This window comes from Carcharodon carcharias, chromosome 3 (assembly GCF_017639515.1).
Source record: "Carcharodon carcharias isolate sCarCar2 chromosome 3, sCarCar2.pri, whole genome shotgun sequence".
NCBI lineage: Eukaryota > Metazoa > Chordata > Chondrichthyes > Lamniformes > Lamnidae > Carcharodon > Carcharodon carcharias.
The window spans coordinates 96,160,308-96,176,796 of record NC_054469.1 but is presented as its reverse complement, the minus strand read 5'-3'; the positions used below and the strand labels follow the sequence as shown (position 1 = coordinate 96,176,796).

Genomic DNA, 16,489 nt, shown 5'->3' with positions numbered 1-16,489 from the left:
GGCAGACATATTGCCATTGCTATCATGGTTTTTAAAAATATTATTATATCAATAAAAAACATTCCAGAGATTCTAAAATTGAAGCAACCATTACATTACCACATCAACTTGAATGAATATAATAAGCTCAGCATGATGCTGATGCTGCCCCGGTGAACTGATCTCTTCCCTTCTGGACTCTATTTCTTTTTCTTTTGTCCAGTCTCTTTCCACCCATATCTGTGACTTTTCTGATGCTCTCTATCATTTTAACAGTTTCCAATTTCCTGGTCCTAACCATCTTCTCTACACCATGAACACCTAATCGCTCTACACCTCCATCCCCCACCATGATAGTCGAGGAACCTTTGCTTCTTCTTTGAATGTGGCCCAACCTGTCCCCAACCTCCATCACTTCTTTCCGCCTGGTTGAATTTGTCCTTAAATTACACAACATCTCCTTCAGCTCCACTCACCTCCTCCAAAAAAAGGTGTTTTTATGGTACCTGCAGGAGTCATAGTTATGGCTGCCTTTTTGTGGGATAAGTCGAGCATTCTTTGTTCCAGTCCTACTCAGGCCCCCTGAAAAATGTCATCAACTTTTCTTCCAAATTCCAAATTCTGATACATCTTCTGTTTTTCTCAACCAAGGAGCACCTCCTAACCCCAGTGGTTGATAGGACCATCTAACATGCCTGTTCTATTTCACGCACCTTTGCTCTTGCCCCTCCCAACCTTCCCAAAATCATGATACGGTTCATCTTGTCTTTACCTTTCACCCCGCCAGTATTCAACAGATCATACTCCACCATTTCCATCATGCTAGCCTGATGCCATCATCTCCCCTTTCAGCATGCTGAAGGGACCATTCCATCCATAACACCCTGGTCCACTCCTTGGTCACCCCAATACTCCCTCCCTTTTCTACGGCACCTTCCCATACAAGCACAGGTGATGCACACCTGCCCTCTTACCTCCTCCCTGTTCACCATCCAAGATGCTTCTTTCAATTAAGTTACTATATTCACTGCTTACGATGTGGTCTCTTCTATATTACAGAGACCAAATGCAGAATGGGTGATTGCTTTGCAGAACATGCCCGTTCAGTTGGCAAATGTTACCTCGAGCTTCCAGTCGCCTGCTGTTTGAATTCTCCTTCTTGCTCTCATGCTGGCCTTTCCCACTTGGGCAACAGCATGACAGAGAGAATAAGCAGTGGCAACACAGAGCACATCAGGTAGCTGAAAGAGGGAAGAAAAAGATGGAGAGAAAGATTCTCAGCAGGAAGCCATACCCACCCAGGATGCTCATGATGTTCTTCTATCTGTGAGAAACAGTGTGTTTGAGATGGGTGGGTTAAAAGGCCTTCCTTGGTTCTCTGGGACTTTATCCCAGTTGTTTTCTTACATTTTAGACCCTCTAGCCCTCGCCCCTCACACTTCATCACCCCCAGCCACTCTCAATGCCACTCTATCCCCCATGCAATTTCAATGTCAACTCATGCTCCCCACCCACTTCCAATGGCACCTCATACCCTCCACGCTAATTCATGCCCCCTACCCAGCCCAGTAGCCCCTTATGTCCTCTATACCAACTCATGCCCCACACACCCCAAAGACTCCTCTTGCCTTCCATGCCAACTCATGCCAACCCATCCACCCCCCATCGCCCTCATACCCTCCACGCCAATTCATGCCCCCTACCCAGCCCAGTAGCCCCTTATGTCCTCTATACCAACTCATGCCCCACACACCCCAAAGACTCCTCTTGCCTTCCATGCCAACTCATGCCAACCCATCGACCCCCCATCACCCTCATGCCCTCCATGGCAATTCCATGCTGATTCGTCCAGTATATAATAGAACCAATGAGCTCTATGGTAACAATTGTGAATGGCTGATTTTTCACACGTCCCGTTGTTACTATGGGGTTTGTTGGTTTTGTAGATTGTATATACTGGATGGATTGGCATGGAAGTGTCATAAGTTGTCATGGAGGGTTTGAGAGGCCATGGGGGCATTGGGAACATGAGTTGGCATGGAAGGGAAATGGGGCATGGGTAAGATCTTTTGACTTTACCTTTCTGAAGGTTCTTGGATCAAAACTGTGGGACAAAAAATCTCTGGAGGGCCCACAAGTCCTGGAGAAGCTGGCCCTGTTCCACAAAAATTGTGGATGGCTAGAAAATGTCTACCCCTTCAGTTGAGCCAGCCACGAAGGGACTGCAGGGTGCAGGCTTGATAGCCGCACCCTTATCCAGTGCCATCGAAAATTGGAGGCATCGGAAATGGGGACGGGAATACTGGAATCAGGCCCTGTCCATTATTTTTGCATAACTTTGGAGCGTTTATGACTCCATGAAAACCCCTCCCATCATCTCTGCCTCTTTTTTGGTAATCAGTGTAATGTATAACACCAAAATCCTTTCTCCTCTTTTATGGATTTTTAAAAACCAGCAACCTGATTTCTATAAATTTCCCACAACTATATCTACACCACCTGTTTTCAGGTGGTTTAATGGAAGGATATCTAACCCATTAGATCTACAAATCTGCAACTAATCTAGGAAGACCACAGTCTGTATTAAAAGACCAATTAAGAAGTGGCTTTTGAATGCACATTGTTAAACATCCCTCTTACATAATGTGACATTATTAACTCATGAATAGAGCCTTTGACACTTTTCCAATTTTTGTAAGTAGTGCCACAAAATTGAAAAAGGCTCAAATACTCCCATTGTTTTGATGCAGGCAACATATAAACCAGGATATCTCCTTCTCCACCCCATTCTCGAGGACAATTAGGGATGGGCAATGAATGCTGGCCTGGGCAGCGATGCCCACATCCAGTAAAATAGTAAATAAAAATAAAAAGGTTTTAGCTGGAGCATCGAGTTCCAAGGTGGCAGTGCTAGCATCAAATTAGTGTGACCAATTGATGGATGTTATAATCTGCCTACCCTGCATACTCAGGTGGATACTCCCTGCAAATGCATGATCATCCTCACCAAAATGTTGTCTGGTGCACCTTACACCAGAAGTATGTGCCTTTAAATTGATCCATTCATGGGATGTGAGTGTTGTTAGCAAGATGTGCCATGGACACCATTTTCAAGCCAAAATCGTATTTGTGGTATGGAAAACCGCACTCTCAGGAGCCAAACAATGTGACTGTTTAACCACTGGCAATTCATGATCATTAATTCTTTATTCAGGGCACAGCCAGTGAAAGTACATTGGTGGCACTTCTTTCTGCAAGGAAGAAGATGGTTACACAAATTCAAGCTAACTGTCCCGATCTCGAAGAAGTCATGATCATGTCAAAGCTGGTGGCTTATACATCGGAGCAGGTGAGTGTTGCTATTTTTGCTCTGCTCTTGGAACTGTCCTCTTCTAATCTTAAATGTCATTATTAAATAAGGTGTTTAACATTTTATAATAATGATAACTTTTGACTGTGAATTTGGACAGAGAACTCGACTGAAAGAAGTAAAAAATAAGATTAAAAAGTCATTCTTTTCTATAATTAATTTCTTTGTAGTGTTCAAGAAAAAGTGATGCACCATTGTTCTGCATTTAGTAGGCTTGGGTTTTAGGAGAGCCACAACTTAGCATACTTTTAAGTTGTACCAAGTTAACTAATTATTAGAATATGGGTGTCAGTCTGGATATTGTGTGAAGGTTTTGCCAAAAATGTAGTGGAATTCCCATTTAGATGTTCAGAAAACATGGCAGAAATCAGAGCTGTTAAGTTTCTGTCTTTTTGCAACCAAATCTCAAACTACAATCTCAAAATGGGGTGGGGAGGTGTGAGGTTGGGGATAGGTGCTTAGACCATCCACCCCCTTCCTATGTGTCGGCAGGAGCTTGAAGGCATTTCTGGAATGTCCTTAGACAACCCTTGGAACCCCACTCAATTGGCTCTTAATTGGCTCATTCCCTACTTCTACTGAAAGATCATAAGAGCATAAAATATAGGAGCAGGAGTAGGCCATCCAGCCCCTTGAGCCAGCTCTTCCATTGCTTAAGATCATGGCTTATATGATTTTAGTCTTAACTCCACTTTCCTGCCTGCCCCTCATAACCCTTGACTCCCTTGCAGATCAAAAATCTGTCTAGCTCAGCCTTGAATAGATTCAATGACCCAGCCTCAAATGCTGCCTGTGTAAGCAATTCCAAAGACTAATGATCCATTAAGAGAAGAATTCCCTCTTCATCTCCATCTTAAGTCAGAGACCCCTTATTTTAAACTCTGCCCCCTAGATCTAGACTCTCCCACAAGAGGAAACATCCTCTCAGCATCTACCCTTTGAAGCCCCCTCAGAATCTTATATGTTTCAATAAAATCACCTCTCATTCTTCTAAACTTCACTGAGTATAGGCCCAATTTGCTCAACCTTTCCTTAGCTGGAGAATGCTTCTATGTCCGATTGGCCATTAATATTTTTTACTGCAGGATTCCTCTGGTAGATTCAGATGCAATCTTCTGGAGAGTAACAAATTCATTTGTGTATTCTATAAATGATTCTCTTTTGCATAAATTATTCCATTAGTCTACCATAGATATTTATGTCTTCAGATGGTCATTGACCAGCAGATTGCACATGAATCTTTGTAGATTACCTTGTAAATGTCAAGTGCAATTGCAACAACAGCAACCTATAATGCTTATATTGTCCGTGAGACCCATCTCCATGTTCCTTCAATCCTATTCCCGCTAAACTGCTGATTACCCAACTTTCTCACCCCGTGGTAGCCAATACTGTACAGTTCTTTCTCTTAGGGTGTTATCCCTCATTCCTTTAAATCTATCATCACACCCCTCTCCTAAAAGAATAATCTTTGATCGCCCCCACAACCCTGGCAAATTACCATCCTATCTCCAAGCTCGCATTCCTCTTGAAAGTCCTCGAACACATTGTTACCTTCCAACTCCATTCCCATTGGTCTCAGAACTCCAAGTTTGAATCCCTCCAATCAGGTTTTCACCCCTGTCACAGTACCGAAACAGCTCTCACCAAAGTCATAAATGACATTAAATGTGACTATGACAAAGGCAAGCTTTCCCTCCTTATCCATCTCAAGCTGTCTTGCCCGTCTGTCTCACTACCTCCTCTCAAAATTCCGCTTCTGTTGCCAAATTGTCTGACAGATTATTTAACATCCATAACTGGATGAGCAAAAAAATTCCTTCAGTTAAGTATTTGGGAAGACTGAACCCATTGTTTTTGGAATTGTTTCACACAAAAACAGAACGGAATATGAGTAGAGCCAGCATGGCACCCACCCCACCCACCCTGTTTCCCTGGTTCTCCATCTTGTTATGGGAAATTTTGTTCTGTAAGAGAGAAGGCAGAAAGTCAATGATTGTGTGGCACTTTGGGTGATTTGCCATAGCTGAATGGTTGGAGGTACGTGGAACCAGTGAAAGGTGGGTATGAGGCTGACATCTGTGGAAGTTGTATTTGGGTGAGTTGGATTATGTGAATGTTAAACGCGAGCACTGAGTGCTGCTGGGTGAGTCGTTGGGGTATGGTGCACTGAGCAGTGTGAGAGACTGGTGCTTTGATGGGCTTGAGGAATAATGTGAAACTGCATTCACTAACTTTGACCATTTGAGTTCATTAAACTTCTTGTGGCACTGCTGCCAGGGTCCTTGGGGCCAGACTCTGGGCCTTTATCTCCCTTCCCATTTGCTCCAACTCACTTTGGAGGGTTTAAAGATGGGGTCTCCTGGCTTCATGAGGAAACATGGCCTTTCTCTTTAAGTTGACTTCCGGTACTATTGCCTCCTTTACGGCATCTGAGAGACTTTAAGCCTAGCCTTCTCATTGGCCTGATGTTTGGTGGCCCTTCAATTTAACTGTATCAATTTGAGCCTTTGGTTAACTAGTGAAATTTCCCTTTAAGAGGGACAGACTGACTTTAAGGGTTGGAGGCTAGATAAAACACATGCTGGCCTCTGTCCCTCCCTTAGGCCCACTGTTGTACATGCCTTCAGCTAGCAGCACAGGTCATGTTAGATTGCACACCACCATCATTTTAATGAGGCGGCAGCATAAAATTTCAGTGTTGCCTACCTCCATCAGGATCAACACGGGCGAGACACGAATCATGACATAGATGCCCAAAAAAGGCGTACTCCAGTATTCAGCCCTTTGGGCAGAATTTGAACCATGGCACAATGTTCCCAATGACAGAACAGGAAGAGTGCACTGCTTCCGCTCTCTTGCTTTTTGCACGTTCGCACATGATTCTAATTAAAATTAAAATGCCGGTGGTGTGCATGGGCGACACGTGCAATCACACAGTGGGGGTTGCTTTTCAGTGGTGAAACCTGCCATCAGCCGACAACGCTGCAGCTACAGGTGGACTATAAATAAGCCTCTTGGTCAAATAGGGAGACTCTGCATCACAGCCAAAACTTTCCAGCCCCACTCCATTACTTTTAACATAAGACTTACAGAGAACACAAAGGTGGCACAGGTAATTTTCAAGTTTGAATTTCACTTGTAAATATCACTGATTACATTGCTTTCACTTTATTCATGTTTGCATCATCATTACTTGTTGAGATGAGCTTAGAGAGTTAAATGTGCTGGCACACCTCTGGTTGGCACGCAATGATGATCACAGGATAATCAGGGATATTTCTTTATCGTGGAAAAAACAATGTTGTGATTTTGTGTTCACTCTTTATTGAATGCTCATGTTAGTGTCCATTGTTGTACTCACCACTCTGTGGGACATAGCTGAACTTGCAGGCTCAGCTGGCCCTCCCTCCTCTGCATTGCAAAGGACATTGTCCAAGGTCACGCTCAGCGAGGATAATTGAAATGTTGTACGTGAACTGACAGCCTTGTGAGGACTCTGCCAGCCAACACCCTGAGATAGATCCACATGTGGACATTACTTACATCACACTTTAGGCCACCCCCCCCCACCCCCATTTTCTTACTTAGACTATTCCCACACCCACAGGACACCAGGCCCTTTCCTCTTCCCTCCTCTGTGCTCCCAGCCCCACTCCACACACTCCATTCCTTTCACCACTGACTCTTGGGACTTTCTAGTCCCAAACCTCCATGCAAGCTGTCATTCTCCTGTTCCCCTCCCTTATGCTGCAAAGTTCAACAAGGAAAACCGCTGACCTCAATCACAACTGCTCAAAGCTGGCTGTTGCATGCCTTTGTACAAATGTGAACCGGGTGCCTAGAGATTCTCAAGTGCCACTGTCATTATCTTGTAGGTAGAACATAATTTTTTTTAAAAGCTTTACACTAATAAATATTCATGGAATATATGACACCTCTCCCAGTCTCCTCCACCCTCAGCTCCAAAAATAAATACGAGCAGCTCATGGACTTCCTTCACTAAGATTGAGACCGTTTGACCAATTGCCTCTCTGTGTCCCTCTTTTCCACTAGCCCACCTGGCCAAACTTTCAACGATGCTCCCCCCCCACCCTAGACCTGAACTCACATATTTCTCTAGTTTCTTCCCTATCTCCCTCAAGCCCCTTCTGAGATTATCTTGTCTGAGACCTACCTCCTGTTTCTTTGAATCTATTTCCACTAAACTGCTGATCACCTGATTCTCCCTCCTAGTCACCATATTAACTGACATTGTAAGTGGTTCTCCCTCTTCAGTGTTGTCTCTTTGTCCTTTAAATCTGTCATCATCACCCTCTCCTCAAAAATCCAAGGATTGAATTCTTGCAAACTACCATCCCATCTCCAAACTCCCTCTCTTCTCAAATCCGTTAACTCTTTGTAGCTTCCTAAATCTGTCCTCGTCTTTCCTGGAACTCTATGTTTGAACCCTTCTAATCAAATTCCCAGCTCGTCAAAGTACCAAAACAATTGTAACCAAAGTCGCAAATGACATCCAATGTGACTGTGACAAAGGAAAACTTTCCCTCCTTGTCCTTCTCAAACTGTCTGCAGCCTTTGACATGGTTGATCACACCATCCTCTGCAGCACCTCTCCACTGTCATACCACTGGGTGGGACTGCTCTCATATGGTTCCATTCTCATTTATCTAATCATAGTGAGTATCACTGTCAATGGCTTTCCTTCCTGTTCCCATACTGTTACCTCTGGTGTCACACAAGGATCAACCCTTGGCCTCCTCCTATTGCTTATCGACACTCTGCTCCTTGGCAACATCATCCAAAAGCACAGTATTAGTTTCTACATGCATGCTGACAACACTTAGCTGTACCTGACCGCCATGTCGTTCACTCCCCCACTGCTAAATTATCAAACTGCTTATCTAACATCCAGTAATCGATGAGCAGAAATTTCCTCCAATTAAATATTGGGAAGACTGAAACCATTGTTTTTGTATGTCGGGACTCATCATTTATGAGTCCTGACATACATTGTGTCAGCTTCAGTGATGCAACATGATTTTTCACTTACAAAATGCCTAATTGGCCCAGGGGCCCATTTGTGCCCAATTAACATACCCAGTTACAGCCTGGAGGTGAGACCCAGTAACTATGGGCCCTTTGAAAAGACAAATAGCAGGCAATTAAAGGCGAGATGCCACTCAGGTCTGCAGCTGATCCCTGGAACGACTCCATAGCATATAGATTCAGGGCGGTGATGAACTTGACGGCTGCAGGTAGGGGACTGTCATGGGGGTCCGAGTTAACGGGTCGGGGCAGTTGGTCTCGGACACTTGCTCTGCAGAGACCTGAGGTCACTAGCCCCACCTCCAGGCTGTAACTGGGTACTGTTAATTGGGCACCAATGGGCCCCTGGGCCAATTAGGCTTTTTGTAAGTGAAAAATCATGTTGCATCACTGAAGCTGACACAATGTATGTCAGGACTCATAAATGATCTGGGCATCGGGTTCCCAACCGCTGATTGAAAATCCAGCCTCCTACCTCTGTCATCTCCTCCAGCCCTGCAAACCTCTGAGATATCGGCAGACCTCCAATTCTGACCTCTTGAGCTTCCTGATTTTAAACGCTCCACCATTTGTGGCCGTACCTTGAGTTGCCTAGAACTCAAGCCATTTCTACCTCTCTCCATCTCTCTACCTTGGTTTCATCTTTTTAAGTGTCGGCCATGGCTCAGTTGGCCTTGATTCTCAAGGCTCTAAGTTCAAGCCCCACTTCAAGTCTCAAGTACAAAAATCAAGGCTAACATTCCAATGCTGTACCGAGGGGCACTGCACTGCTGGAAATGTTATCTTTTGAATGAGATGTTAAACCAAGGCTCCATCTGCCTGCTCAGGTGGACGTAAAAGATCCTATGGCACTATTTTGAAGAAAAGCAGGAAGTAATCCCCAGTGCCCTCTTCAAGGGATATCCGTCAAAGGGATATTTATCCCTTAGTCCAGCATCACAAAATATCGGGTCGCTATCGCTATTTGTGGAGTTTGCTGTGCAATATTGGCTGCTGCGTTTCTCATAGTACAACATTGACTACGTTGCAAAAGAAATGTACTTCAATGTCTATAAAGCAGTCTACTTAGGTTCTCTGAGACTTTGGCCCAGTTGTATAAAAAGCTACTAGGCCCTCTAACAATCATTTCTCACCCACCTCCATGTTTTTTCATACCTCCCTGCCACCTCCTTCATACCCCTTACTCCGCTTCCATAGCCATTCACCCAGTATCCACTATGGGCAAATTTCAGGAGTTTTGTGGAAATGAAAAAAAACTTCTTACAATCTAAGAGAGCTCTCACTCATACACATTTATTACTGAAAAAACTCTCATTCAAGAAGCCTGTTAAAAACTTTTAAATTCCCTTAAGCAATCTATCATAAAAGCAAAACAAACTTCTATTCATTAACCCATTTTGGAGCTTTTGAAACTCAGCCAATGATTCATAATGGGCTCAGTTATAATAACAGTCCTTGGGAAATGTCAACAATGAAGTCTATTGAAATGGCAGGAATAGAACAAGCTACACCAGATTGCCTGTCAATCAATACACTCCAGCAACGGGTGTTTTTTTTTTTACTCTGTTGGCTGCAACCTATTTTTTTCACTTTTAATGGGCTAGGTGTTTAAATAATTTCAGATCATGACACTTAACCAGACCTTATCCACCCTTCACAAGCATTTTTTTTATTCATTCACGAGATGTCAGCATTGCTGGCTAGGCCAGCATTTATTGCCCATCCCTAATTGCCCTTGTTCAGAGGGCATTTAAGAATCAACTACATTGCTGTGGGCCTGGAGTCACATATAGGCCAGACCAGGTAAGGACAGCAGATTTCCTTCCCTATTAGTGAACCAGATAGGTTTTTACAACAATCATTTCATGGTCAGCATTAGACTTTTAATTCCAGATTTTTATTGAACTCAAATTCTACTATCTACAGTGGTAAGATTTGACCCCAGATCCCCAGAGAATTACCCTGGATCACTAGCCCAGCAACAATACCACAATACCATCACCTCCCCCTCCATAAAGTTGTGATTCTCACACTGTGGGTTAAGGCTCTTAGAACAGTGAAAATGGAGTTTTTTGAACTGAACACTAATTTCAAATGGCTCGGCTGAGTTTGGGTGTTGCGCCTGTGTGATTCACAGCCTGTGCTATTCCAAAAATGAGATCTACCAGAAATAGGAGCAGGACTTACACATCAGGGCCCCCTCCACCATTTTTAAAGGCAATCCAGCTGCTAATATCTCTTTATGTGACTCAGATACTTTGTTTTATAATGCACCTCTGAAGTGCCTTGGGATGTTTTATTACATGAAAGACACTATATAAATATAATTTTTTGTTGTTTGTCATTCACCTGTATACTATTGAAAACATACATACTGACTTCAAAAGTTATTTGAGATAAGAAAGATCACCCCTGTCATCAGTCTGGCCTTTCCTCCCTCATTGGTTTCCATTATTTAACCTCTCACTATATTTCTCCATCATGTCTTCTTTTCTTTTCATGCATGATCTATATATCTTTTCAGTTACTTTTTTTTATCTCCATCCTCCACTTCTTTCAGATCTATTTCTGCTTCTCATTTTCTTCCTGATGGGTATACAATATGTGTCTGTTAGCTATACACATTCATACTTTAGGACTGTCAGCAGCTTTAGAAGGAACTCATTATCTAATCCAAATACTGCAAAGATCTTTTATTCATTTAACAGGAGCCTTTGTTATTTTATAGACTCATAATAGCCAATGTTAATTACTTTTGAACAGGCAGATAGATATATTTAAAACACACATTGCAAAAGTAACAGATGTTTATCATGATTGACGTGATTTTCAGACCAGCAATATAAACATCTAGTGCTTTTAAATAAATATTAACAGTGATGCAGATGTTTCCAGAATGCTGTGTGCTTAATCAAAAAGGCCCTGATTTGATAAGTTCCTGCCCCCCAGTGAACAAAGGTCAGGAAAAAGGAATTACCACAACTTTCCTGGGGGTAAAGCCTGGCTACAATTGGTGTAGCACAGGCCTGAGCACCATTTTAAATAACAGCAAAATGCTGTGGATGCTGGAAATCTGAAATAAAAACAGAAACTGCTGGAAAAACTCAGCAAGTCTGGCAGCGTCTGTGGAAAGTTAAATAGAGTTAATGGGTAGAATTTTGCCCTTGGTGGATGGGCTTGGTGGGGGTGGTCGGAAAGCCAACTGCCAACCATGATTGGCACTGAACCGTGATTTCACGCTAGCGGGCCAATTAAGGCCTGCTCAGCGTGAAAGGCGGATGGAAGCTCCAAGAAGGGGCGGGTGGGGAGTGGGGGCATGATGTCTGTCAGGTCCAATGGCAACCTAGCGGCTGATTCAAAAGCGGCCCAAGCAGCCTCTGGGGAGGCTGCCATGGATGGGCGCTGAAGTCTCGATGGATTCCAGTGCGGTTGGACATGTCAGGCAGCAGGGCAGGTCGGCGGGGCAGTCTGCCCCATGTTTCTCTGATGAGTGCCTCACTGCCCTCTTGGAGGGGGCAGCAGCCAAGAGGGAAACCTTTGTCCCCAGAGACAGGAGGAGAAGGTCCCTGCACCTCACCAAAAAGGCCTGGGAGGAGGTAGCATCCAGGGTCAGCAGCCACATTGTGGTGAGGTGCATATGGGTGCAGTGCCGGAAGTGCTTCAACGATCTGCTTCGATTGGGAAGAGTGAGTACTGTGTTGGAATGGGTCACTTTGCAGAAGAGTTAAGGGCTGGCCATCCCTCCCACCCTGTGGACCTGAGGGGTATTAGAATGCGAGTGGCAAGTGTCAGTGACGTCAGAGCTGGCCAAGAGGGTGATCCCTGGCTGTTTGGAATGAGTGTCTTGCAGCTCAAGGGTCACGAATCGGCTGAGCAATTAATGTGGACTAATCAATGCTCCCCTATCCTTTCAGGAGAAGACATCCCATAACAATATTGAGAGGTTGCGAACTGGAAGGGGACCCCCACACCTCCTAATTCTGACGTGCTATGAGTGGGAGGTACTGGAGCTCGAGAGGTGGCATGCACCTCGGTCAACCAGCCGCGGTGAGGTTGGGATGCCAGACGAAAGTAAGAGTGCAGTGCACAGAGGTGAGAATGTCAGCTACTGCAACCATTGTAGTGTAATCTCTATGTTGATATGAGCCTCAAACCTGGAGTCCCCATTGATAATGGAAAGACGAGAGCACCATGATACAGATATCTGTTGTCTCACCGGGGTTCCTGGCATGCACAGTGACAGTGTAAACTAATGACATGTCCTTCTTCTCCCTTTTAGGCTCACCAGCAGGCACTCACAATGAGGACCCTGAAGGCCCACCCCTGACCTGGGAGGACCACCATGCTCACCACACACCTGCGTCATACCCTCTCTGTCAAGCACACGCAGGTACCAGCACCTCGGTGGGCTTAAGATCTCCATCTAGAATCTCGATGCACACTGGTGAGGGCACTTCACACTCACTTGCGATGCAGATGGAGGCAGAGGGTGCTCAGGGCACCAGAACTCGGTGGACTGCTGGAGACCAGGACACTGCTCAATTGATGGATGATGATGGGCCTCTGGAGTCATCCATTAGGCAGCAGATGCTGAAAGTCCAGCAGGGTGTGCAGGAGGATCTGGCAGAGATAAATGAGGGAATGCTTGCCATGGTGTCTGTTTGGGAGGAGTCCCTGCAGAGCATGACCAATGCATTGACCCTCATTGCCGAGCACAATGCCTCACCCATGGAGGAAGTGGTGACTCTCATGACGAGGCTACTACAGGGACAAATCGGGACTCTGCACTCGGACCTGCAAGCCCTCACGCCAGCAATTACCTCAGGTGGTCAGTGTCAATGTGGGAGATGGATTGGGCTCCCAGCAGCCCAGCTAGGTGCCTATCCATCAATGGTGAGCAGGGAGATCCAAAGCGACCTCGCGTTGGCGCATGAGCTACTTGCCATCTCTGCGGGCTCCTCTCAGGGCACTCCGGATGAGGGCAACAGCTCCTCCACCCCTCTGCCAGTGACCATGGCATCTGATAAGGTTGCAGCGACTGGGGAGATGCCAACTGTGGTACTGGCAGCTCCCTCTCAGGCGGGGCCAGCACAGGCTCCACTGGCCAGTGGACAACCGCCAAGGTCATCAAGACCAACAAGACAGCAGAGTCAGCTGGCTGTCTCCAATGCCGGTGCCAACGAGGGAGGAGCACCTAGACGTAGTACCCACAAACGTAAATGTAAAGCACCTTAAGCACAAGATGGCCTTATCACAGTTGATATTTTGTTCCCCCATTTTGCTCTAACTTTTTTAATGGTATGATTGAGAACACTGGTTTATGTTCATTGCAGCTATGTTTCACATACATAATTAAATGAGATTTTATTTTGTGCTATTGGCCTCTGTATGCTTTATTTGTTCTGTAGGTGCAGGGTAGGCCATTATGTAATGATGGACGTGTGTCTCTTGAAACGTTATTGCACAGGCACAGAGTGTATTTTGGTGGCCAAGGAAATGGTCCTCTCTGGGGTCAAGTATGGAGCCTGCAGAACTGGCATGTGGTGGTGGTTCTTATTTGGTAGCCTAACTGAAGGATTGTTGGATCAAAGCATCCCGGGTTCCCAGGTGTCCCTGTCTCCCTGGAGGTTACGCAGGTCAGTGTCCATGCCCTCAGCGTTCTCCTTAACTTGCTCATCCTCGGACTCACCACTGAAGTCATCATCTGTTGCCTGTGCAGCAGTGTCAACATCCTCTTCCTCCAGTGGGTCCCCCCTTGCTGGTGCCAGATTGTGGAGAGCGCAGCATGCAACCACTATCGGTGACACCTGCTCTGGGGGGGCGGGGGCGTGGGGGGGGATTGCAGTGCGCCCTTTGAACGGTCCAGGTATCGGAAGCACATCTTGAGTAGACCAATGGTTCTCTCTTCCACCACCCTTGTAGAGGCATGGCTCCTATTGTACCACTGCTCAGCCTCTGCTCTTGGGTGGCGGACAGGCGTCATGAGCCGCCTTTTCAACGGATAGCTTTTGTCACCCAGCAGCCATCCATCCAATCGGGCTGGAGCAGTGAAGAGCCCTGGCACCTGGGAGTGTCTCAGGATGTAAGCGTCATGGGAGCTGCCTGGGTACCTTGCACAGACTTGCTGAAACTTTATTTTGTGATCACACACTATCTGCACATTCATAGAGTGGAAGCCCTTCCTGTTGACGAAGGCACCCGGCTGACCCACTGGTGCCTTGATGGTCACGTGTGCAGTCGATTGCTCCCTGGACGTGGAGGAACCCAGCAGTCACCGCAAAGCCTCTGGCTCGCTCGGCCTGGCTGGCCTCATCTGTACGGTAGTGAATGGAAGTCAATGAACACCTGAACAGAACTTTTGTCATCAGTTTGATGCAGCTGTGGACAGCTGATTGGGAGACCCCACAAAGATCCCCCACTGACCTCTGAAAATAGCCAGAGGCTTGGAAGTTGAGGGCCACTGTGGCCTTCAGGGCCAGTCACCTACACAGAGCTGATCTCAGGCCTGATCCTCTGACAAATGGAGGTCATGGTCTCCCTGGAGAGATGGCGCCTCCTTTTGGCACTGCACCTCAGACATATTGAGTTAGGTGCATCGCCGCCTGTAAACCCTGGCAGCACGATAGTGGTGTCTTGGCGGCCCCTTCCACCTTAGATTGCCAGCTGGCCCTGCCACTTTGCACCTGCACCTCTCCTCCCACAGGTCCCTCCCCTGGAAGCTGCATAGGGGCACCTGGCCTCCTCTCCCTTCTGCCCCTCCCTTCCTCCCCAGAGGAGGTACCACCAGCAGAGAGCATAATCCCCCATTACCAGGGTAAGGATGACTGTCTGAACCTGGCTTCCAGGCCCCTGGAGGATACAGACCATGTGGGCCCTTCCAGGTATCAGTCAGCCTTCCATTACCCTGGTAATGGGGTTTGTGGTCTCTGCTCGTATCCTGAAATGAAGCCTAGAAATGCTCAGGATGCAGCTCTGAAACGAGATGAAGCTGTCCAGTTCACAAAATCAGCACACGATCCCCAAAACTCCTTAATACTCACATTACCAACGCTGCTGGCTCTTCTCATCCAGCTTTTATGAGCTTTTGCAATTGTGGCCTACCCGCCTGCCCGTTTTGCCCGTGTGACAGCAAAAGATTCTGCCCAATGTTCAGGACATTGACCTTTTATCAGAACTGGAAAAAGTTAGAGATGTAACAGGTTTAAAGCAAATCGAGAGATAGGCAACAGGAGGATGGGAGGAAAAGGACAAAAGGGAATGTCTGTGATAGAGTAAATGACATGAGAGATTAAATGGCAAAATAAATTAAACTGCAAGGCAAATTGGGGTGGTAATGAGACAAGGAAAGAAACAAAAGATATCCTGATAAAAGGTCACAATCTGAAAAGTTAACCCTGTTTCTCTCTCCACAGATGCTACCCTGCCTGCTGAGTGTTTCCAAAACTTTCTGTTTTTATTAAACAAAAGATATGCCAAGAGGATGTGTTAATGGATTTAAAAAAAAATCATTACCAACAGCTGCAACCCAAAAACAAACAAAAAACAAAGAGCAAGGGTCAATATCTGAAATTGTTGCCCTCAGTGCTGAGTCCGGAAGGCTGTAAATGCCTAACTAAAAGATGTGGGGGTTTTTTTATTCACTCACAGGATGTGAGCATTGCTGGCAAGACCAGCATTTATTACTTATTCCTAATTGCCTTTGGAATAGCGGTGGTGAAGTACCTTCTTGAACCGCTGCAGACCACGTAATGTAAGTACACCCACAGTGCTGACTGCTTTTTGATACAAGTCCACCTTAGGACTCATGAGGAATGACACCAAGTCAGCAGTAGGGAAGGTCCCAAGCCTCATGCCCTGGCCTGAATTTTCATCTTTGAGGCAGGTAGCGGGAGTCAGGAAAATTCCCAGCTTGGCCCACCCACCTTGGGAGAAAATGCCAGCAAAGGTGGGATCCTCATTGCCGGAGGGCAGATACAGATTAGAGTCAAGCCAGCCAAGCTGGGAAAGGGGTTGGAGGCAGCCACAGGATGCCAAGGTGGGCTGTTTAAAACAGTGAGAATGCTGTGAGATTTCGTCCCAGTTAAAATAAAA

General features: G+C 45.9%; 1 protein-coding gene across 1 annotated transcript in view; it reads left to right on the top strand.

Moving 5' to 3' along the window:
* Positions 1-16,489, top strand: part of ddc (dopa decarboxylase) — a 181,668-nt gene that overhangs the window by 39,287 nt on the left and 125,892 nt on the right. Inside the window, exon 5 of the mRNA XM_041184524.1 lies at positions 3,194-3,328. Within this exon, the coding sequence (XP_041040458.1) occupies positions 3,194-3,328 (135 nt within the window). The remainder of the gene's footprint in view (positions 1-3,193; positions 3,329-16,489) is intronic.